Source organism: Zootoca vivipara, chromosome 1, assembly GCF_963506605.1.
Source record: "Zootoca vivipara chromosome 1, rZooViv1.1, whole genome shotgun sequence".
Lineage (NCBI taxonomy): Eukaryota > Metazoa > Chordata > Lepidosauria > Squamata > Lacertidae > Zootoca > Zootoca vivipara.
Window position 1 is genome coordinate 103,407,351 of NC_083276.1, and position 24,594 is coordinate 103,431,944.

At 44.9% G+C, this 24,594-nt stretch overlaps 1 protein-coding gene across 5 annotated transcripts in view; it reads left to right on the forward strand.

Annotated features, from left to right (window-relative positions):
* The first annotated feature begins 1,313 nt into the window (after positions 1 to 1,313).
* Positions 1,314 to 24,594, forward strand: part of FMNL2 (formin like 2) — a 195,035-nt gene continuing 171,754 nt past the window's right edge. For 3 of the 5 annotated variants that reach the window (XM_035131671.2, XM_035131679.2, XM_035131655.2), the window contains exon 1: positions 1,316 to 2,074. In XM_035131671.2, coding sequence (XP_034987562.1) covers positions 1,958 to 2,074 — 117 coding nt within the window. In that variant the 5' untranslated portion in view covers positions 1,316 to 1,957. Of the gene's footprint in view, positions 2,075 to 24,594 lie in introns of all 5 variants that reach the window. The other 2 variants (XM_035131697.2, XM_035131647.2) reach the window with 2 other exon arrangements.

Below are 24,594 nucleotides of genomic sequence, written 5' to 3' on the forward strand. Positions count from 1 at the left end.
GGCTCCAGTGGGGAGGTTGCTCCGGTGTTGAAGGCTGGCATAGCGGGTCTCATTCACCCTCAGTGCCTCACCTCCTGGTGTGTGCCCCCCGCCCTGGGCACTAGCACCCATGCTATGCTGCTGGTGGGACCTGCCCCCCCATCTGCGTACATGGTGCTTTCCATAGAACAGGTTTAATGGAGTTATGTGTGTGTGGGTTTTCTTTTCAGGGGTTGATGCTTAAAATATTGCAAGTTTAGTGCATACATATAAATGGGGTGCTCACTCTAAAAGCATAAAGAATCAGACTCAAGGAGAGACAAACATCTGAAAGATGTGTACACCAAGATGAAACATGTCTAAAAAGGCCTGGGACCTGGTGATGAAGTGGGGGTTTCTGCCAGTGTTTTTTCTCTTTACTTTGGAAACCACTGGCCACCTGTGTCTTTTTTGACAGTGAAATAACACCTGTCTCTGAAATCGGGACACTAGGTACAGCAGTTTCATATTATATTAATACACACGGTATACTGTATATATATGGTACCTTAAAAGTTAACAAGTTTATTATGGCATAAGCCATAATAAAATTTAATAACAATAAGCATATATTAGGGTTGCCATAATATAAACACATTTCCAGGACACATCATACTGGTAGAAGTTGGCAAATATATTCTCTTTTTTGATCTTTAAGATATGGCAACCCTATTCAGACTATCTATCTATCTGCTTAATAATAATGTTATTATTTATACCCTGTCCATATGGCTGGGTTGTTACTGTTTTGGAAGACAGACTTGCGTGATACTGCAAATGTGGCTTAAAATATAGGGCTGTGGAATGATAGAATTGTACAGTTGGAAGGGACAACAAGAGTCATCTAAACTGACACCATGCAATGCAGGATTTTTTTTTTTTTGCCCAACATGGATCTCGAACCCACAACCCTGAGATTAAGAGTCTCATATTCTAGTGAGGAGCCATCCCAATCAACTCACTTTTACTCCGAGCAGACCCATTGAAATCAGTAGCCATGGTTGAGGCATTTCAGCGAATGTAAAATTTACTTAATGTCTGAATGGCAGGCAAATTATGATATAAATTCACACTTCACAAAAATCCTTTCGACGGGGCGCACGCTCTGTGTGAACGGTAGATCCTTCACCACCGTCACACACTAGGCATCCTTTGTTCAGTGAATGCAAAACAAATGTCTCCACCCTCTTCGTGAGGATTTCCCAAGTTTCTTTTTTCATTCATCGAAGTTTTTCTTTCCCGGACCCGCGAGCCGGGCATGTCCGCGCATGAGGAACAACCTGCAAGGACTACGCTTCCCAGCTTTCCCCGGGGCCGGGGGCGGGGATCGGCTCCGTAGGAGGCGGCTGCAGAAAGGGGGCTTTGTGCTGGGCTGCGCGCTCCTCTGTGTCTGTCTGTCTGTCTAGCTCGCTCGTCTGCTGCTGCTGCTCTGCCGTCCTGCGCTTTGTGGGCGCTGCGCTCGCTGCCGCGGTCGAGAGACGCCGGCGGGGCTCCCGGAGCAGCGGACCTCTCCGCCGGAGGAGCCATGCTGCTTCCCTCAGGCGGGACCGCTCGGACTGGAAACTGTGCAACATGCAGCAGCTGAGAGCCCGGCTCGCGGCTCGCACCTCTCGGAGAAAAGGATTGCGCCGGGGAGGCGGAGAAGGCAGCAGGAGAGCATGAGGAGAGAAGACTAGGGAGAGAGAGAGACAGATCCGGGCGGCTTGCCTCGCTGTAGCTTTGATTTATTTATTTTCTGACCTCAGTTTTGTTGGGGGCGGCGGCGGCTTGGGTTGGGGAGGGGGGGTCTGTTCGACGCTGCTCGCGGCTGCTGGGGGTGGGCGGGGAAGGAATAACGGAGCGTCGTCGTCGTGGGAGCCGAGAGCCGGCGGCAGCAGCCTCGCCTGGCGTGGCCTGCCTGTGAGAGAGCGGCGGACGGAGCTCCCCCGGCCCCGTCGCCATGGGCAATGCGGGGAGCATGGACTCTCAGCAGACGGACTTCAGGGCGCACAATATGCCGCTCAAGCTGCCCATGCCCGAGCCCGCCGAACTGGAGGAGAGGTTCGCCGTGGTGCTGGTGAGTGCTGTGGACGGAACCACTTCTTCTCTGTAGCCCCTCAGACCCCCTAATGGAGACAGAAAGAGAGGAGGAGAAGGTGGTAGTAGAGGAGGGGGCTTTTCTCGACCCCCCCTTCTCGTTAAAAAGGGACCAAAAAAGGTGTGGAAACCTCTATCCGGTGTGGAGATGGCTCAACTGCGCTTCTTTTCTCCACACGCACGCACCCCCCCCCTCGAGGGGGGAAATGGGTCGCTCGGAGTTGGGCGGTGGGCGCCCAAGTGCCTGTGGAGCAGCTGATCCATTGTTTGGAAAGGGGGAGCGGGGCAAGGGGATGCTGGGGCGGGCGGCAGGCGGAGGAGCGGCTCTGCGGGCGAGTGAGGGAGAGAGTGAGGGGGCGTGAAGAGGAGGAGGAGGAGGGAGGAGAAAGAAAGAAGTGAATGGGCTTCACTCGCTCGCCCGCCCGGCCTTCCCCCGTTCCTCAAAGCGGCGAGCGATCGTTTCCCCCCCCCCTCCTCCTTCCCCGGTGAAGGGGAAGATGCGACCCCCGGTCTGCTTTTGCAAACTGTGATCCCGGAGAGAGCGAAAGTTATTGCGGTGCAGCAGGCGGCCATTCGCAGTTGCTGCTGCTGCTGCGCCTAAAGAAAGGTCCCCGTCTCATTTGCAGGGGGAGGTTGGGGAGAGGGAAATAACCAGTCGGGAAACCTGGAGAGCCCCGGGGAAAGGCCGTCCTTTCCCGGTCAAAGTTGGCACGTTTTGTTCCTGTGGGCTGCTTGTTTGGCTGTGAAATCGGAGAAAACATGTAGTTTCCCGCAGCTGGGGGGCTTTTGCAGCCGGATCTGATAAAAGCACTTTAGGTGGGAAGTGAAGTCCCATTGATTTCGGCTAATTTGATTCGCGAGGAAACGTGCGTCAAGGTCGCAACTTTTACTTAAGCCAATGGGTCGCTTTGGGGCGCTGGGAGCGATTAAGTCTTGACCCGTCCTTTGCCTTTTATTTCTCTTAATGGTTTAATAGAAGCCGCCTCACGGCAGTTGAGTCCACAGTTTCCACGGCAAGTTGCAAATCTTTTCCGTGAGATGGAGGGGGGCGCCCCCCTCCTCTTTTTTGCTTCAGACTGGCTCTGGGACTTTTAATTCCACTTGATGCACTGTAAAGTAGCTGGAGGGTGATCTTTTTCTCAGAATTATGAATTGGTGGTGCCAGGTAAACGTGTAGAATTCTGCCCTTTACATTATTATTATTATTATTATTATTATTATTATTATTATTATTATTATTTTAAAACTGTGTTTGGCATAATGCTTTCGAAGCAGCATTTACCTTCCCTTAAGTGCTCAAGCAGACCTTAAGTGCATACAGAAGCAAGGCAATCAACTTTTCAGTGCTGGTTTCTGTCTGTGGATTTCACTTCGCAAAACAAAATTTTAGCAATCCAGCTATCAGTTAAAAGTGATTGTGCATACAGTGATTTAAAGGAGGAAGTGCTCATAGTCTTGAAGTAACACTGAAAGTTCTTTTAAGTTGCTTTGGGAGTAAGTTTGCACATTTTAAAGAAGTAAGGATTTCTTCTTTCAAGTGCTGTGGAAGTTTGCAGAGGCTTCAGGAAGCACGTGCTTTGCTACCATCATCACCATCATCATTCTTGTTTCTTTACCTTTGGCATAATTTATGCTGGAACTCAGCCATTGTAGCAGTGACTTGGGTGTGTGAAATTTGAGTTCACATCCAGCCAGAAGCAATGATGTGGCTCAAAGGAAGCAGACAGGAATACATTTTCTTTTTGTCTGTACTTGCACCACTCTTACTTTTGCAATTGCATCCTGCTAGATGGAGCCTTAAGTAATAAAACACTTTTTTAAAAAGGTGGCAATTAAACATGCAAGAGAAGTAATTATTTTTTTCAGGGGAAGCAGTGGTGAGATCATTTCAGTTATGTCAGGTGCTTTGACCTGCTTGGAAAGTAATCTTCCCCCTTCAAACACACACTTTCCTACCACCTCTAACTATTCTTGTACTAGAAGATCATCTAAGCCTAGATGCAAAGGTGGCTTCGCTTATTAATTCCCGAGTGCTGAAGAAAGTTGTTGTGATATGTGATCTAGAATGCTTTCCCACTTACACATCTCTCCAGCAGTGTAGTTTTTGCCTGCCTCATCAACGTCCTCATGCTTGATCGTAGTGCCTTTGTAAATCTGGATCATCCCGATAGCATGATTCCTTCTAATATAGCGAACTTGGGTGACTGAGCACTTGTTCATCTTTAGGAAGTGAAACAGGGCCACCCAAAAACAAAACTGGCTTATTTCATACTCACTAGGTATAAATAAAATATTAGAATTTTTTAAAATGCTAATTTAATAATAATAATGATCACAACTGGCTGATACAGAAACTGTGAGCTTTCAGGAGGTGCACAATGCTGCTGAGAGTTGAGTCTAGACCGAGAGAGTTTTAAGGAAAGACCTGGGCAAATTCTCAGCATCAATTGTGGGCCACATACACACCATTTAAAGCACTATGATACCACTTTAAACAGACATGGCCCCCCTGAATCTGGGAACTGTAGTTTAAGGGTGCTGAGAGTTGTTAGGTGACCCCTATGTTCCCTGGAGAGTTACATTTCCTAGAATGGTTTCATGATCCTCTTTCCAGGGAACTCTGGGAGATGTAGCTCTGTGAGATAATAAAAAAAAAAACTTTATTCGCATTAGTCAAAGGCCATAGCAACAATAAAACGATACAGTGTGTACAGACAAAGATTTGATAAAAGCACAGATTAGAATCCTGAATTATCAATCAGTTGGTGGCCCTTATTCTAATTGCCCCAGCAATGTAGCTAGCAACCTTAGCTGTTGTGTGGTCATTTAGGTCTGATAGAAGGAAATGCATTGTGGCCATAGTTATTCGCCCTGGGATGGTTAGAAGGAGTGGGGTAATCATCTCGTTCCTCAGGTCTTTATAAAGGGAACAGGATAGGAGATGTGCCACTGATTCTATACTACCATCTCCACAAGGGCAAAGTCATTTCTCAAATAAGATCTTTTGGAATCGACCCTCGAGAACAGCAGATGGCAGAATGTCCAGTCTTGCAAGTGTAAAAGCACGTCTATATTTTGGGATAGTTAGTTTGTGCAGATAAGGCGCCATTGAATCAAAATGGGAAGTTGGGAAAAGAGCATACCAAGGGCAAAATTTCTTTATAGTAGCCAGGTTGTTCTGATGCTCAATGTTTTGTTAAACGTTGACCGATTATTAGACTGTTTGCTTTGGTAGGGCCTATCATAAGGAGGTGTTGGGGGGATAGGCCACAGGAGAGAAGTTTTTTTATGAACAGTTTTGGTCCAGGCACTTTTATGAGAATCTTGAAGTACTGTACTAGAGGTCTTTTGACAACTTCTAAACAACAATTCGCAGGATTCTTTGGGAGAAGCAGTGGCTGTTTAAAGTGGTGTGTAGCTTCTTTAAAGGCAGGTGGGGTGAAACAGAAAATCTAGTCTAGTATCCTGTTCTCACAGTGGCCATTTAGATGGCTGTGGGAAGCCCACAAGCAGGAGTTGAGTGCAAGAGCACTCTCCACACTTGCGTTCTCCTGCAACTAGTGTTCAGAGGCACACTGCCTCCACCTATGCAAGGAAAGAGAAAAGGGCACATTTCTCCCTTTCCTGCTTGTAGAACTGCGTTCTCCCTCTTGCTATATAGTTATAAAATGCCCAGCCCTCCAACACTATGTAGCACAGCACAAGGAGGACTGGAGAAGTGTGTGGGGAGAAGTATCCTGTATCCATTTCCCACTTTTGGAAATACTGAGGGCTTTTTTTTTAATGCAGTTTGAGTTTGGATATCTGGGGCTGATTGAAATGCTAATTTAAGTGCAAGGGGAGCTGACCCCTACACTGGAATTGCACCTGTTTTGGTTGAATGTAGGAAGAGATGTTTTCAAAGAGAAAACTACAGGGAGTTAGTGGTAGGGCTCCAGTTGCTTTGAACAATATGAGATGAAGCTACTTATGGCTGAACAAATTCCATAATACTGTTCACACATCATGGTGCAAACACACACATAGAGGTCGGCAAGAATGCAGTATATTTATGGTGAGTGCAGAAATTCATCACAATATCATAAAACCAGTAGTGAATGCGGTGCTGAAACAATACAACTGTTTTTTCTGTGATGAAATTCATGGGGGAGGGCAGTGGATTCTCCAATTAAAGCTGATACCTGTTTTGATTATTTCTGATTAGACTTACTCAGATCACCACACGAAAAAGCCTGTTTGTGGAAGCACTGATACACCAAAACAGTTCATCAGCTTCCTTCCCCCAGCTTCATTTCTCTAACTCGCACCTCTCGCAACCGCCTTGCTGATAACAGATAACCCTTTTTCATTCTACCTGGGGTATCTCCAGCGAAGTGATGCTGCTACAGAATCTGTGCAAGTGATTATCAGCAGTAGGAACTGATCTTTGACACACATTCCATAGCATTGAGGCCTGTGCAACAGACCCCCATGTTTGTGTCTTGGGACACATTGGTTTCACATGGTGCATATATCTAGAGCTATGAGGTGCTAGGTCTTGTTATTGAATATAAGCATTGTGTAACCAGTCTGTGTGATTGGCCACTGTGCGAACAGGATTCTGGCCTTTGATTTGATCCAGCACAAGGACTCAAGCCCACCTCTTGATCTGAGGGCTTCTGCTTGTCCTGTGCAACTCCTGTTCCACGTGGACATTGACAAACCAATACAGACAAACCAGTACAGCATTTACATGTGTTGCATCCCAAGGAAACAGATTCACAGGGACTGGGGTGGTGGGGATAGGACAGAAGTAGGACAGAAGTTCAATGTGAAAGTCAAATGCCACTGTTGCCAGCTTGTTGGTTGGCCTGTTAACATGAATTAAGAAGTGCATTCCCTTGCTAAAATGGTTGGGTTGATTTGGATTTTCCCAGCAGAACTCTCCTTAGACAATGTCAGCTTTGTGGGTGAGCTTTAGAATGTTGAATAACCATGAAGCCATCCAGCAGCTTAATTCATTCGTGTTATGATTGAAATGTCAAAGCTCTGGTTGTGTTGGCAAGAAAGGCTGGAGGACCTAAAGTGAAAGCCAATGATAGTACTACCCCAGATTCACCAATCCCACTTGCGTTGATCTTTCGCTTTCCATATTTGTATCTCGGAGTGAGCATTAATGCACCCTTTTCCAAGAGATGTTGCCTGCATCTTTCCCTGTTAATGACGCCTGCAGAATGCCTCTTTGTTTCAGGCTCATTTAAGATGTGTTTGAAGCCAGAAAGTAGCAGCAGCACAATCCTGCTTTCTTCTTTTTATCGTTACAGAATTTCTAAGCAGCCAGTGGAAGATGCCAACTACTCCAAAATCTTTATTTCATTTGACAAATGGGTGCAAATTGGTAGCTGAGGTCTATCCCAGTTCTGTTCTGTTCTTTTAAATTATTGAGTTCCTTTTATTGTCAGATTCCAAATGCTTAATTTGGCCAGCTTTTGTACACTAGTTTTACTTTGATGAGCTCTTTTGATCTGGTTATTTTATCCTCTTAGCCATATTAAGACTTTTTAAAAATATGTTTTGATATTGGGCGTCTGCGTATTGCCATCCTCTAGAGTGGCTATTAAACTAAGGAGCGCACGTGGGACTTCATTTCAGCCAGATTTCCTGAGGGGCTTAGCTCCGGATCATGTCTTCACCCCTTGATCATGGAAAGTCATAGCAAGAAGAGAATCTGCAGAGTGCTATTTAATCACCACCAAATGTCCTGAGCTAGCTCCAGGCATCTAGAATGAGAGCTTCTATTTCAGAGAGTGTGCCTTCCAGGCATGTGTGAGCCTCGAAACCTGACATATCATTTTAGAAATTAATCGCTGAATACAGCAGACCTGTTCATGCATTTGGACAAATGCATGTAGACGTGTGGTGGGGAGGGGCACACATGTGAGCCCCATTCCCAGGGTCACTTTTGCGTCAGGTCCTCTTATGATCCTTGCATGTTGAGTGAGATGGTCTGAAGGTAGAGAATGGGTGTAAAGCAGAATTCTTAAGCAGAATGGGGAGGCTCCTAGGCTCATTCTTCTCCTCAACTGAGTGCAGGAAAGGAGGCTGCACATGCTGGTCTGTTAGGACAAATGGGGCACTGCCCTATTAACCTTGGTGTCCCGTCAGCCAGCCCCTCCCTGCCCTTCTTTTAGACTAACAACGAATCCAGGGGGTTGCACTGCATGCCGGCTTCCCCTTCCTAAGACTCAGTGTTGCCCTTATAGAACTCTGCAGGGAGGAGAAGTATTGGGACGAAACTAGTATTAGGTGGCTTTGCCTGTCGTTGACTTTGGCTTCACCTCCTGTCATTCTCCCTGCCATCCTTCCTACCATTCCCAATGGGCAGCAGCCAACACTGCATGCTGGGATGTTGGGGGGGGGGGCAAGGTTCTGCCTTTTGCTCCTCTCCGCCCTCCACTTTAATTTCACATGTGTTCATCCCAAATGAAGTTATAGGTTTTGAGATCCTGCATGCCTGAATAGGGCTGATACACCTAAGGAATTTGCAATGAGATATGTTTAGTCTGCATCTGGGTTGAGCAAAGTCTTGGCCAGACTTTATCTCATTGAAATCGGTGAGGTCTGTACACTTAACAGTGTGGTTTGTCCTCATAGATTACAACATGCTCTGTGCGTCAGAAATAAATATACAAAAAGTGGTGGCTCTGCATCAGGCATGTGTTACATGCAACCCATAAAGCACCTACCAACTGTACAGGTTGGAGGGTCACAATTTCACCTTTCTTTCTGAGACATTAGGCACAACCAGTGGTACATTGAAGAAAGCTGTTAAGCATGTGAGCCACATTGATTTCAGTATGAAATGTTTCAACTAAGGACTGCTTAGACTTCCAGTTTTCCACACTTGAGTGTTAAAACTATGAAGCAGGCATGGATATGTGTGTGTGTGTGTGTGTGTGTGTGTGTGTGTGTGTGTGTATGTATGTGTGAGGAAACACCCAATTCCTGCATGCTGTCAAATGCAAGCCCTTCCATGCATAATACTGCAAATTGCACATGGGCAATTCTCAATCATATGTACAGCCAGAATCCCCATAGGACATTCTGTGATTTCATGTACTGTGTATCCTCCACCACCTGTTTACGTTTTCAAGCTGAGAATCCAGGGTGGGGTGGGGTGGAGGAATGTCTGAATTAGCCCTTACTTTCTCTGGCGTGTGTGCACAAAGAAAGTTAGGTCTCGGTCCCCAAACGATAAAGCTTGTAAGTTGTAGCCATCTTGTACTGAGTCAGACCATTGCTTCATCTTGCTCTGAACTGTCCCCACTGACTTGTAGCAGTTCTGCAGGCTTTTTCAGGCAGGGGTCTCTCCCAGCCATGCTTGGAGATGTCAGGGATTGAACATGGGACTTTTTGAGTGTGAAGCATCATCCCCTTCCAATGAGACATGAGCCCTTCCCCAAAGGAGGAAAGAGTGAAGCCGCAGTGCTTCCAGCAGGATGGTCTTTTTTTCTGAGTCTTTGATAGCATTTCATGTTTATGGAGGAAACATGGTCAGAAGCAGAGCTGCCATGGCAGAGGCTGCAGAAGGGATTGCTTCCTGATGAGCTGCCGCTGACATGATTTGATCATTGGCTCATGCTTTTGTGGTCATTCTAACACGAAACATCCTTTTACCCTTTAGCTGTGTGCAAATGATTTACTCTGTGTGTGGTTTAAGAGGGATGTAGAACAGCACGTTTTTATTGTTATTTTGTAGTTTATGATGTGCACATCCACTGCTTATCAAAAAAAGCCTATGATGGTAAAGCTCATGTTGTGTTTAAGCTTAAGAAAGGAGCAGCAGGAAACAAGTTAGCTCTTGGTTAAAAAGAAAAGTAGGATCCACAGCCTCCCCATATTGGCCTGTGGGTATTCCCCCCCCCCCAATTTCATCTTCTGCTCTCTTTCCATCTGGGCAACATGTTCAGGGGAGCCACAAGGCAGCCCCCTGTTTGCTTGTAGACTGCTCCATTGCCTCCTTTCCAACAGTTTACACCATCCATAGTGGTTGTTGATGTGGTGTGTTAGGAAGAGGCTACCCTTAGAGGGACTGCTTTGCTCCAGGGAGTTGGGTGCAAAATACGCAGCTTCCCACATGAATGCTTTAGTTCTCAGTAGGATTTGGGCTAGGAAAGAAGTGACAACCCAAGCATCTTGATCAGTGGCCTAAACCCAATTTGGGAGGGTGTGTGTGCCTAAGACTAAGAAAGTCTTGCTCCCCAGCTTCCACAGTGTGCTGTCCCAGTTGCTGATGCTGGACTACCGCTTGCTATTGCCAACCTACCAGAATTGCAAGCCATCAACTGCATCTGCTGGTGTTCCATAGCCTTCATGTAGCAGGAGAGCACTGTTACAACAGACCATAGAATTGTAGAGTTGAAAGGGGGGGCCACAAGGGTCATCTTGTCCAACCCCCTGCCATGCAGGAATCTTTTGCCCAATGTGGGGCTTAAACCCACAACCCTTAAAGCCTCGTGCTCTACCAACTGAGCTATCCATTAAGGCCATTTGTGTTACCTGGTTTGTTTCCTGATCTGTTCCTGGAATGTCCTTCCTCTAGAGCAGGATGGTGGTGGGGGGAAGCTGTTGGACTTACATTCCCACCAGCTCCAGGCAGTATCGCCAATAGTCAGGGATGATGGGAGTTGTACCCCAGTGACACCCAGAGTGTCACAGGTCCCCCAACCCTGATTTACAAGAACAGTGTTGTTGGACTTGGCTTCCTGCCTGCCCTACAAACCCCAGCTTGGCTCAGCACCTCTGCTTCTTGGTTATCTGCAGCCTTGCTAGCTTATGGGACCTGGCCCTACCAGCATTGGTCTTCTGAATCCATGAGTCATATCAGTTCCATCCATTGAGGTGAGCCCCTCATGATCAGAAGATCCAAAGCAAACAACACACGCACAGCCTTTTGGCTTCCAACAGTATTTTTTAAAATTTATTTTAAGAAAATGAAACAGTCCTAATTTCCCTAGCAGTGCTCTAAACTGCACACCTTGCATCAATAAGCTTCTTACCCTAATTCTCATGGACATTTGTAGGGATAACCAATGTGGTGTGCCCCCCCCCATTGTTGGGACTCCAGTTTCCATCATCCCTGACCCCTAGGCCATGCTTGATAAGAGTCATAGTTCAACAACCTGCATAAGCTCATTTGGTTAAGAGTGTGGTGCTGATAATGCCAAGGTTGCAGGTTCGAACCCCATATGAGGCAGCTGCATATTTTTGCATTGCTGGGCTAGATGATCTTCAGTGGTCATCCTTCCAACTCTTACAATTCTATGATTATATCATCAAACATCCAGAAGGCACCACATGATCTATTTCTGATTTTTACAGTACAGTACCTGAAATAAAAACTGCAGAACTTTATGTTTGCTTGTGGACCACAGCTGTAAAATGACTTGGTAATATATGCATGAAGCACCGAAATAATGTTCAAATTCATAGGATGTTGTGTGTGTGTGTGTATATGAATATTTTGGTAGCATATTTCCATACCAGATAATTGGCTTAATTTATTGGGACTTTACTGATGAAGGTATGAACCCATTCTGTCAAGCTGCATGTGTCATTTGCTTCTGCCTTCAGTAAGCTTGCAGTAGCCTAGAAGAAGGTAATACACTAGATTTTTTTTTAAAAAGACCCTGATGCAAAGGATGACTTTATGATGCCAATGCTAGGAAGGATTAATCCATACGTCACAAAATCATTCCTTTTGGAATATATGTGTTTTGGCAGAACCCTGGAATGAAACTACAGCTTTCTGATTTTGAGGACCAGTTAATTTCATTTAGATACTGCAGCTCAGGCTGAACCACAAGGGCCTAAGCGTGGGAAAGAGATATTTCATTAATAGGTAGAAATATAGTGGGGGTATATATGTGTTCCTGGTGGTCGGAAGGGGAAAAATTAAACAGACCTTCTGTTCTCCTGTGATTCCAATCAAATTGGAACCCCTCCTGTTCTTTATTTAGTTACTTTTAATTGAGGTATTGTTCTGTGCCCTCCATTTTGATGTAAAGTTTGACTTTACATTGTAGGACATTGTAGGACTTTAGAAGCTAAAGCAATTTCCCCCCAAATACTGTGTCCTTTTGGGGAAAGGCTTGTAGGTAGTTCTCACACATCAGGTGATATTCAGAGTAGACTCACTGAAGCATCTCTGCTCCAAATTTAAGTAACCATCCATGTCACCCACTGAAATTAAAAACATGCTGGAATTATTTTTTAATTTGTATTTGTTGATACACACTTATTTAACTTGGAACCATTGAAAGCTATTTGTGCATCCTTCCCCCAATCATGTGGAATCCTGAATTAGTACCTGAAATAAATATTATATTTCAAGAACAGAAAAACGTAGAAGCTGTCTTTTTTAATGAACATATGCCATTCTGCATCAACGCTGTTAATATTTAACACTACTTAAATTGTTTTACTATACTTTGAAGGCTCTACATCCTTTGAGAAGCCTTGTGGTTAATTCATAACCTTTTAAACTTTATGACTTTGCATGTTTTATAATTTATTGTAGTGCTTTAAAACTGTAAGCTACCTTGGGCAGCTTGGCAGAAGGGTGGTAGATAAAGGTAATAAAGAAATAAATGCACGTTTAATTTTGTTTTAAATGAAGTATGTGTTTGAATCCATTCTGTGTGTTATGCTTTAGGTCAAGAAGTTGAGAAAAATATTGTGGGTTGTGTTTAGCTCTAGTCTAGTGAATCTTCAAAGACGGTAGTTTCTGTATCCTTCTTCCTCCTTTAGAAGGAGGATATAAATTGATTAATAAATACACAAACAAACAAACACAGCTACCCAGATTTTCCGTCCACAAGGACGAGAAACATATCTGATTTTAAAATAAATGCCATAATTCTCAGGTTTCTCAATGGAATCCATCTGCCTGCTGAGGGCCAACCTACACATTATCCTAACTGCATAGCATGCAGATGTACTTCTTGACTTCCTTTCAGGCATGTCCAAAGTCCGTTTTGGGGGCTGGTTGGTTTAATCTAGCCCCTGTGGCAGTTTATTTCCTGGGGTAAAATCCTAAAAAAAAAAGGTCAACAACTTTGTTTGGCCCTTTGGCTGGCCCCCACGGCCCTTCACTTCATCAAATCTGGCCCTCTTTGAAAAAAAGTTTGGACACCACTGGAACTTCTAAAAGGTGCCCAGGGAGGTGGGGGAATCTGATTTCTTTATTTCTTTTTGGAGGGGTTCACAACACACAGGATGGGGAAGTTTATATTTTCCCTTCTCAGCTGTAACCTCCCTGGAAAAGGCTCTGGCTACAATTGTGGTGTGTGGGTGCCTTCTTTGGTAGCATTGTGTGGGTGAGGGTGAATTTTCTTTTTTTCTTTTGGAAGAGCTGATACCCAGTGGACATTAAATAAAATTTGGAGGCGAAGCTGCACACTTCATAGTAAAATCAGGCTTGGCCTCAACCATCTTTGTTTTTGTTTTTTTCCTTCAGAATTTTCTCACTCCTCCAGTTCTGCTAGTGGCTACAATCTGTTACCATTCAATAACAAAAACTGCTGGGGTGGATTGAGTTTCCTTATTACTGTAGTCACAAATGTTCATCACTGTTTCTCCCCCTCCCCCACTCTTTTTAAAAAGTGGTTTATGTATGCAGTTTGCTAACCCATCCAAATGTTCTAATGATCGCTGTTTGCAAGTAGGTTGTTTTTTTTTTGGGGGGGGAATATATTGCAGAGGGAGCTATATGCAAGTTTAGCAGCTGATCTGTGCTTGTTATTGCAACAGCTAGGTAGAGGTTAGTAGGTCCATAGCAGAGGATGCATAGTGGCCCCATAGCAGCTAAGTGATGTTGGGGGACAGAGATGCATTGCAACCAGACCATATTGACTGCAGTGGGATGGAGGCTGCCTTTGTCCCCCAAACCTGCAAATCAGGCAAATTGCTGTCCACTCTCATTTCTACATTGAGAAGAGGTCCATTGGTGCTTGCTTCAAATCAAGGCACGATTGCTTCAAAACAGAGGATGCACATTTCACGTGATTAAATTGCATTTGATTTTTCATTACTGTCAGGATAATACATATGTTTCCAGTTTTTCTCTCCTCCTTGTTCTAGCGATGACACTTTTTGACCTACCTTTGCAGCTAATATAGGGTCAGATGGAGTTCTCTGTAGTAGATGAGTCTTTCCTCCTCCTCCTCCTCCTCCTCCATTCCTTCTTGTTGTTTTTGCCCAAGCATGCTGAAGGCAGTTTTCCTAATCCCTGAACTATTTGCACTTTCTCCCTTGACACTGGCTTTCTGTTTCCCTCAGCCAGCACTGCACAGTGCAAACTTTACACCAGTGGAGGTGCTTTCAAGTGGTAATGGGGGAGGCACAGTCAAGAAAATTGCTTCCAATTTGCAGGAGAATCTCCATTTAGGCCGTAGCCCGGCACAAATTGATGTTAAAAGTTAATAATGCTGTTTGGGTTGGATTTATGGTCATTTACACAATGAAGCCAGTCAATAAGTGCCTACAGGCTTTCTTTTGAGTGTGAATTGCCTAGTGCTGGGGATAATTGTCCGTTAAGGACAACACATTTGTAACTAAATCCTGGGTACTTTGAGATGTGATGGTGGTCGGAACTAACCTGTGTCCTGAGTACGGTATAAAATGAGGTTGGGGAGTGTGTGAAATGGAATCTTCTCCCCCCCCATTTATTTTTATCAATAAAAATGGGGACATATCCTTTTTTGTTCTCTCTCTTTGCATGTGCCTCCTGTAGCACTGAGAAGGCTTGGCAAGTCATCCAAATTAACTCTCTTGTGTGCATAGTTAATAAAATTATTGGAACTGATCAGCTGTGACCACACCACTTTGATTATCCTTTCACAGTTGCCTTTCACAACCTGGTGTCCACCTTATGTTGTCAAACCTCAATGCCCATTATCCCTAACCATTGGCCACGCTGCCTGGTTGGTTAAGATGGGAGTTGGAGTCCAGCAACATCTGGAGAACAGCAGCTCCAGGAGGGCTCTTTTAAAGCATTTTAGTAAGGGTAGGCCCAGTGAAATTGAAGGAGCAGAAGTATTGGGCACACATGTAGACATTCGGCTCAGGATCAAAGAAGGGTGTCAAATGCACAAGAAGAAAACCTTGATTTCCTGAGTCTCTTCTGTCAAGCACGACATTCTTGAATGGAAATATGGTTAGTAGAGATATGCTAAGCTAGATGGACCACTGGTCTGATAACGGCATAAGACAGTTATCTCTTCCTAGCTTGCCGGTTGTTTGCACGCTCCACTTCAGACAAGGGGTCTAAGTGGGCTGCAAGGGGTGTGGTCACACTGTTGCTCCACCTGTCCAGGTCTGAGCACAATTCTGAAGGAAGTACCTAGATGCCTAGCAGCTAATTATCAGGAGTGGTGTCTGTATCCCTTGCACCTTTGGAGCTGTTGTTAGCGAGTGCTCTGCCAATAAAGAATTAAACTTCCCATCACTTGTCCTCATTGGGGCTGGATGTGTTTGGGACAGTATGTTTTGTGGTTCAGAACATACTCATGGCTTTCCACCTTGCGCATGTTAAAGGTTGAACTGAATTTTTTGTAAAAATATACTCATTAGCCACATGTCCCTTAACATCTTTTTCTAAATTATTGCTGATTATACAGTTGGACATTTTAAGGTAAAAACAAAGCAAAACTAAAGTTAAATATTTAAGGCTGTACAAAATAAAAACTAAAAATAGTGATTCTTATTTACACAGTAGGCTGTGCATTACTTATATAGCAGGCTGTGCATTAGCAGTTCTGGGTAGCAGAAGCAGTTAAGACTCGAGTAGCATTAGCAGGCAGAGACTGGAAATCAGACAGTGGCTTACCAGAGCCTTTTGCTCCTGATGGACATAATCTTCTTTCTGTATATATTTTGATAACTGTAACAATTCACTGTGTTTGAGTGAAGTGCATAAGTTTGTCTGAGTGAAGTGCGTAAGTTATTCCAAGGCTGTGACATTTTCTTGCCTAATCAAGTCAAGGAACCTTGACGTAGTGATAATTATGTTGTTGATATGGGAAATATATTTTAGCTTTATGCTTTGGTTGTAGCCTCCTTTAAATCTTTACATGCGACTCAAAAATGACCAATTCTGCAATGCAAAGATACCTCAGGGTTGTTTAAGATCTGAGCAGGTGGATGTTCTTCCTGAAGCAAACCTTTGAATAGAATCTGAAAAGTTCCCCATTTCTAATACAGAGCTGTTGGCTAATATTAAATGCAAAAAAGGCCATGGCCACATTGGCTTGTGCTTTTTTGATCAGCTAATCATAGTGATTAGCTTTTGGTGTTTGCCTAAGAAGAACTAAGGGATTCACCTTTCAAGCCCCATCAGCTGAAACCCTACAAAAGGACTTCCCACTTGCATAGTGGGTCCTTACCCCATCTCCTTCCCCCTCTCCCCCTGAAACTGGCTGGGGGCAGTGTTAGAAACTCAGATATATAAGCTAGGTACCAAATGGCACCTTAAATCTAGGTTACAATCACCACAATTGGCACCCAGAAATCTCCATGTAGTTGCAGTTGGACCCACACCAGTAGTAAAATGCGCCTGGCTAATTTCTACCACTGGCTTGGGGGCATGCAAGGAGAGGGGGATCATTCTGTCTTGCAAGCTGAGAGAATCGTTGGACTGGTCATGTTGTGTGGATGCCTGATGATTGTCTTCCAAAGCAACTACTCTATTCCGAACTTGAAAATGGAAAGCGTAATGCTGGTGGTCAACAAGAGAGGTTTAAAGACTGCCTCAAGGCAAATCTTTAAAAAATGTAGTATAAACACTGACAACTGGGAAACCCTGGCCTGTGAGCGCTCCAGTTGGAGAACAGCCTTTATCAAAGGTGTAATGGGCTTTGAATAAACTTGATCTCAGGACGCAAGGGAGAAATGTGCTAAGAGGAAGGCACGCTTGGCAAATCCACACCGTGATCAACTCCTGCCTGGAAACCAATGTCCCCACTGTGGAAGGACGTGTTGATCCAGAATTGGCCTCCACAGTCACTTACGGACCCATTGTTAAAACCGTGTTTATGGAAGACAATCTTACTTGGCTACAAGTCATCGCCAAAGAAGAGGAAAGAAGAAGAAATCTTAGTGGGACATTGAATTCTAGCCTAAGTGTTTTATAGAGGCAAGGACCACAATCCAGGTTAATTTGGATTGTGGATATACAGAAATAAAGTGAGGTATTTAACAATATCTTTAAAATAGAAAATCCACAGCTTATGTTGTAAACAGTTTCCAGCAATTGCAGTCTATCACATCAAAGAAAGAGAAAGTAAGCAGCAGGTGTCATCTTTTTCTATGTCAAAATAGTCCCTCCCCAACAGCCGTGTGCTCACATACATATGGGGGTGGGGACTAGCAGGTTGTGAATTAGCCCTATGACAGATGACACAGCTTAGAGAAGGCTATTGCATGTGTTAAAAGGAGCATGCATAAGGGAGATGAGTAAGAGAACCAGAATCTCTCTCTCTCCTTGAACAGTTGTTTTGAGTCTTGATCGGGCAATCTGACTCTGCACTGCACCAACGCGGATTGTATCGGCTAAGAATTGGGTGTCTGCAGTTTAAGGATTCTGCATGCTGGAAAGCTAAGCAGGCCATAATGTGCAGTGGAAATCTTCCCTCCAAATCTGTAGATGACACTTTCCCCCTTATGCTTCTACTCCTGCCCTACTTGATGAACAAGTGAGCATCACCCACTGAAAATAACTGGGCATTTATTCCGCTCAACTTGATTAGTAATCCGTAAGCGACTGTTTTGAAGTAATCTTTGGGTCTCCGGGCATTTGTGTTGTTTTTCTGTTCAAGAAAGCTGCACAGCACAGATGTTAGCAGCAAAATGAGTTATTAGCTGTGGGATGTTGTTGATGTTCCAGGCCATTTGGGAATTGCTGTGACATAGACTCCTCCTCCTCCTCCTCCTCCTCCTCCTCCTCCTCCTCCTCCTCCTCCTCCTCCTCCTCCTCCTCCTCCTCCTTCCAATGACACTTTATTTTTTCTGTTTCCTGTCACATGGCAATTTATTTATCTTCCTCATTGTTTCTGTAGGATGGTCACTGCTACCTGAAATTATAAGTACCCAGGACAGAATTGATAAAGAACAGGTGTTGAGAGAGGAAGGTAGGGAGGCCTGAATTTAGGCTAATTGCCTCCTGGGCCCTGAAGAGGAAAAAAGGACCACCTTATTCTCACCTTGTGGGGGGAGGGAAATCAGCTGTTTCCATGGCACTCGGTTTAGCAGGGCAAATGGCTTCTGACTGGCAATGTTCCACCTCATTTGGAATAGGAAATGCCTCTGTGGGGGATGTAGAGACAGTAGCGTGAAGGTGATGGGCCGCCTTCTCCAGAGACTAGGAGAGAAGGAGAGGAAAACAAAGATGTCTGACAGTATCATCAAAGCTGGAACAAGACTCAGGATGGCATTTCCCCATCAGTCCTGAGAGCTTGCTGTCAGGGCCGTCTTAAGGTCATCAGGAGCCCTGGTGCAGGGATCCCTCGGGCGCCCCGCACTCTTTAAAAAAAAAGGAAAACTTACCTGGCGTGCCGGGCGGCGGGAGCCTCACGGCGGCCCCCACACCTCACAGATGGGTCGCGCTGTGCCAGAGGCCGCCTGCCTGTCCGATGCTGCCGGATTGAGTGGGGGAGGGGGCTCCGCGCAGCCTTCCTCCCTTCTCTCAGCGGAGCAGGGTGCCTGGGCAGGCCGGGCCACGCCGGGTTCCTTCCCGCCAACAGGGCACTGCGTTTCATTGGTAGAGGTGCTGCCATGTGGCGTCACCTCTACCAATGAAACACAGCGCCGGGGTGAGGGATGACCCTGGCGCTGCAGAGCGGATGGTGGAGGGAAAGGGGAGGCCGCCGTGAAGCTCCCCCACTTGCTGGGGCGCCCCTCAGCGCCCCCTGATCGCCCAGGCGCCGTGGTGCATTGCGCCACTAGAGTCAATGGGCGAGCCGGGCCTGCTTGCTGTGGTGCAAGAAGGTACTGACTTCTGTGGGTTGAAAGCAAAGCTGGATCTTGGACTCCCAAGAATTGAGCCCAAAGGTGTGGGAAGTGAAAAATCCATAGAAAATTATGCTCTTATAGCCAACCTGGAGCCTGTTAGGTCACATTTGAAAATACCTGAGATTGTTAGAACAATATGTTTTCCCCTTTTCTCTTTGCAGTTTTCTGAATCCTACTAGAGGTTCTTATAAATGAGTGGATTTGAGGAGCTGGAGTAGATGACTTTTTGTTTCTCTTCTGGGGTGTTGTCTGTTCATCATCAAAAATTATTTCAGAACAAATAAAAAAGAAAAAGAAAAGGAAGGTGAATGAGATGAATTCTGCAAATTTAACAAATGCAATAAATTTGCAGGAAGCATTTCTCCTTACATGTTTTGTATAAATCTCCCATCTTCTATTTGTGGCAAGGAACTGTGCTCCTGGTTCTCTCCCTCCTTCTCTCTCTCCTTCTCTCTCTCTCTCTCTCTCTCTCTCCCCCTCCTGTCAACCACTGAATGTCTTATTTATCAAGTGACTCCTCTGGCCTTCTGAGCACTTTCAGGTATATTTTTTCACAATCACCTGGACCCAAAACTTACTTTGAAAACAACCACTATGAAAGATGATATTTTTGGGGGGAGTATGTGGATTTCTGCACCTTTGAATATATTATGAGCTTTTTCTGTTGCTGTTCAGTATTCCAGTGCATGTGCAGTTCTGCCTAAGGGCTTGTGAAGGCAACCAGCTCGCCGCTCCCATTTGCCAGTGTTGTGGTGCTAAACCAGAAGTGGAGAACATGATACCTCAAGAAAGAGGAACCAACAAAGAACCATGAAGGGATGGGTTTTTTGGACAACACTCACTCTTCTGAACTGTGCAATGTATGCTGAGCAAGCTTATTTTTGATATGCAGTGAGGAGTGGCTGGAATGATGTGACATCTTCAAGCACTATAGGCCATCCGTGCTTGTTATGTATATATATATATATGTATGAAAAACTTTTAACAAATACCAGATGATTATAATTCAGGTTTCCTGTCTCCTTAGTTCACAATTGCTGCATTAGCTAATTGCTGGGTGTGTTAACTGCATAGAATCCAGAAAAAAGTCACATACAGGCCAGCATCTGGGTGGGCCTTGTCAGTACTCAAGTATGGACTCCGGCCATAAATGTAGTTCAAACTGCTTTGTTTTGTGTGTGTTTTAAGTCAGGGACTATGTGCAGCAGTTCACATGGTCCGATACCAGCAGGATAGAGAATGCTTTCCCCTGTGTCCGATGTGGTTCTTGATAAGGGCGTTGTCGGTGGGGTCCTCTCATGTTCTCCCTGCATCCAAATGCCAAGCTTTTGCTAGCACCGCATATTTGGGTGAGTGTGCCGAACAGCACATCCCGGATGGCTTTCTCTCTCTTCCCTTCATGTTAAGACAAGCAATGTAGATGTTCATAGATTAACGATACGGAAGTTAATCATCCCGCAAGTTCTGCTGCAGAGTGGAGCACGGTAACAAATCCACAATCATAACATGGGGGGAGGTAATTAAGGACTGACAAGATCCATACATCTAATTTTGAATGCTAATATAAAGGTGACCTTTAGCGGAGGCAGTTTAAAATATTCATGTTTTGCAAATGGGATTGAAAGAGAACCTGCAGTTACACACCATGTGCCTATCCCCCCCCCGTCACTTTGTGAAGGAGGCCTGCCTTTGCAAATGTTTATTAGAAACCCCACTTACAATGGAAGATTGGTGCTTCGGCATTATCAGGGGGCCAACCCCCTTGTGTTCCATGCGTTCATTTCTCTTTTCTCCGTGAAATCTTTGCTGTTCCATTCTTGGAATGGAATGGCTGTACTTTTAGCGGTGGTTGAGGAATAATCAAATTAAGCTCCCTCTGTGCCACTTTGCTGTTCATCTAGGGGCTTGTTCAAACCCACCCACCCACACCCACACCAACAGAGCAGCTTTTAAAATGGGAAGGCGCTAAGTATAAGTCTGTGTTGTTCAAATAGGGATGTGGATGAAAAAGTAAAGAAAGACCCAGCACCTGCATTAAAGAACATTTCTGGCCTAATGCGTATTAAAAACCCATCTCAAAAGCAATTGCGAAACATTCCTTTGCTACCCTTTACCCTCACTCTTTCTAAATGGGTTGTTGCCTGCTTTTGCTATCTGTTGTGTGGGTGGATGGCGGCTGTTCCACATGAAGGCTGGTGTGTCTCCAGAGACCTTTGTTTTAAAGGTTTGATGGGCTCGACAAGATTGGCTGTTTACTGTTTTGGAAAGGAGATTGGGGGAAAAACATGTAAGGAGTAAGGTCCTTCCTTTTTAGAGGCAACATGCTGATTAAGTCCTTGAACTTGAGTACATTTATTTTGCTAACCGCTTAGCTCAGCTCAGAGCATCTGACCTTGTTGCTTTATGCTATCGCTTTCACATAGCCATCTGCCATTTCAGACAGAGTGACCTAAGAAAATGGCTTTTGTGTGTTTTGTTTGTTGCTGTTGTTTTGTTTTTAGTAGACCTCACCAGTGCTGGGCTCTTGTGTTGCAAGGGATATTTTCTCTCTCTTTCACACACTTTTAACATTTGCAAGTAATTCACAGTTTCCTTTTATCTTCTCCCTTGTTCCTTTGGTTGATCTTTTGGCAGATGGTTTGTCTGAGGGCATGTGAGGTGTACAATAATCTTACTTTGGAGAAACAAGCGAAAAGAAAGGCGGAATTTTTTCCAGATGGCTTTCTGGTGCTAGGGTGTATTTGTTGCTTAAGATATTGTGCTTCCTTGGATTTGCAGGTGCAGCTGACAAATCCCTCTTTCATGTGTTACAAAACTGGCCCAGGTTAGCTCCCTCTCCTAAATAACAGCAACACTTTGGCTTGACTCTGCAGCATCTAAAGACCTGCTCTTCACATAAACAGCTTCACATTTTTCAGAACAACATTCTGTATGCATTCATCTGGGTCTACGCAGGCATCCTGCCATCCCATTAAAGAATTAAAGAACAGCTTATGCAGCAACCCTTTGAGATGGATTTTGCTGGCAGACACCTCTTGCCAAAGGCTACTCATCGACTCTATGGGCTGAGTGGAGAGTTGAACTTCGATTTCTCACATTCAAGCTAAGCACTCTAGCCCCAGTCTCCCACAATCTAGTGCTCTCCAGGTGTCTTAGAGTAAAACTCCCATAGGCTCTGACCATTGGTCTTGCTGGTTGGGAGTTGGTGGAAGATGTAATCCAGCATCTGGAGACTACCAGCTTGGGGAAGGTGCTCCAGCCATTAAACCACATGGTGCGGCAACTGGAAGAATTGCTGCCCAAGGGCCAAGAAGCTCCCTTTTTCTAGTATAGCAGCACAAAGTGAGTAGGTTAGGACTGTGTTTGTGAAAACAAGTGTAGCAGTTTAACACTGAGGGGTTAATATGCCTTGGCTGGGCCTGTTATAAAGGGGCTGTGGTTTTGAGTACAGTCAAACCTCTACTTACCACCACCGCCTCTTAAGGTCGTTCCAAGTCGCGACCGCGGGAAACAAGGAAGTAACCGGCGGGTTTGCTGCCGTTCGCGCATGCATAGGAGCAGTGATCGCCGTTTGCACATGCGCAGAAGCAGGCAATCGCCGTTCACACATGCGCAGAAGGGGGCAATCGCCGCCTGCGCCTGCACACAACGGCACCTCTCCCAGTGACCCGCTTTGACCTCCGGACGGAGCTCCGGAACGGATTATGGTCACAAATAGACGCTCCACTGTACAGGCAACTCAATTATATGCCTATGACTTAAAGTTTATTATTTAATTTGTACATTTCACGCTTCTTTGTTTACAGGCTCCTTTGCCCTACAAAATATAATTCAAACCTCACCCTTAAGAAACAACCTCCCAATTATTTTTTCTTATGTAATGATAGTGCCATGACTCTTAGGAAGGATTTGACCTAGACAGATCTGTTTTAGCAGGAATACCTATATAACTTTTATATTTTTTTAAAAAAATGCAAACCTGAGCAGGAAGTTAATCTTTGTATATAGTTACCATGTGAAATGAGTAGGATACGGTAAATTTCAGCATTGTACGTGTGTGGCACCCTTTCCCCAGAAACCAAATTTAGACAAGAAAATATAAAATACGGTAGTTACTACTGTCCCACACCCCCTCTTATTCTTTCCCATCCAGTCCTTCCTAAACTTCTCATTTTGAGATCTCTTCTACTAGTCCTTATCCAAACACAGCGTATGGTCACCCAGTTAACCTTTTACCAAATCCCCTTCATTCTTCTTTAGAATCTCTTTGGACTCTCACATCCTAGAGTGTGATCAAGTAACCCCTTCTCACCACAACTATCCGCCAAGCATTCGTAACCTTCCCCTAAGCAAAGGCCCATAGCTGAGTCATAGAGTGCATGTGTTAAATTCCCTATCATCCCCACCTAACGGATCTGTTTAGATACACTTTGAAGAGCTGGTGCAAGGCAGAGGAGACAACATTGGGCGAGGTAGATGAATGTTCTGATATAACACGGCTTCATACATCCACCATTATTGATGTTCTGTGCGTTATTTCTAGCAGGGATTGCTCATGTTCATCTGGAGCACACATGCCTCATATCTACGCATGCAACACTGAGAGTGCTTCCACATAACACCGGTCTTGGAAGATCTACATTGGCTCCCAGTATGTTTCTGAGCACAATGCAAAGTGTTGGTGCTGACCTTTAAAGCCCTAAACGGCCTCGGCCCAGTATACCTGAAGGAGTATACGGAACCACCAGAAGGCCTTCAGAGCTGGACCTCCGGGCTGAACGATGAGGGTGGACCTTCAGAGCTGGACCTCATCGTTCAGCCCGGAGGTCCAGCTCTGAAGGCCTTCTGGTGGTTCCGTCACTGCGAGAAGCCAAGTTACGGGGAACCAGGCAGAGAGCCTTCTCGGTTGTGGCACCCTTCCGCTGGAACGCCCTCCTATCAGATGTCAAGGAAATAAACAACTATCTGACTTTTAGAAGACATCTGAAGGCAGCCCTCTTTCGGGAAGTTTTTAATGCCTGACATTTTATTGTATTTTTAATATTTTGTTGGAAGCCGCCCAGAGTGGCTGGGGAAACCCAGCCAGATGGGTGGGGTATTAATAATAATAATAATAATAATAATAATAATAATAATAATAATAATAAGGCACTAGAAGCTGCTGAAGTGCTAATGCATTAAAGAGCACCCAGTTTATTTGGCCTTCAAGGTCTCGGCCAATGTCCTTCAGCTACTCCAAGGCTGACTTTTATCCTGACGTAGAGCTCCCATGTTAATGATATCACACAGAATGAAGCCCTTAAGCAGGGAAGGAGAGACACTTTTATCAGCACTTGAGAGAGAAATGCCAGCGTATTTATTTTTAAAGGGTGTTTCACAGTTTCTGGATGGTGAGAAAACAGTCCTTTTAACTTGTGAATTCTCAGCCTGCCACGATGAGAATGTAGTTGGGGA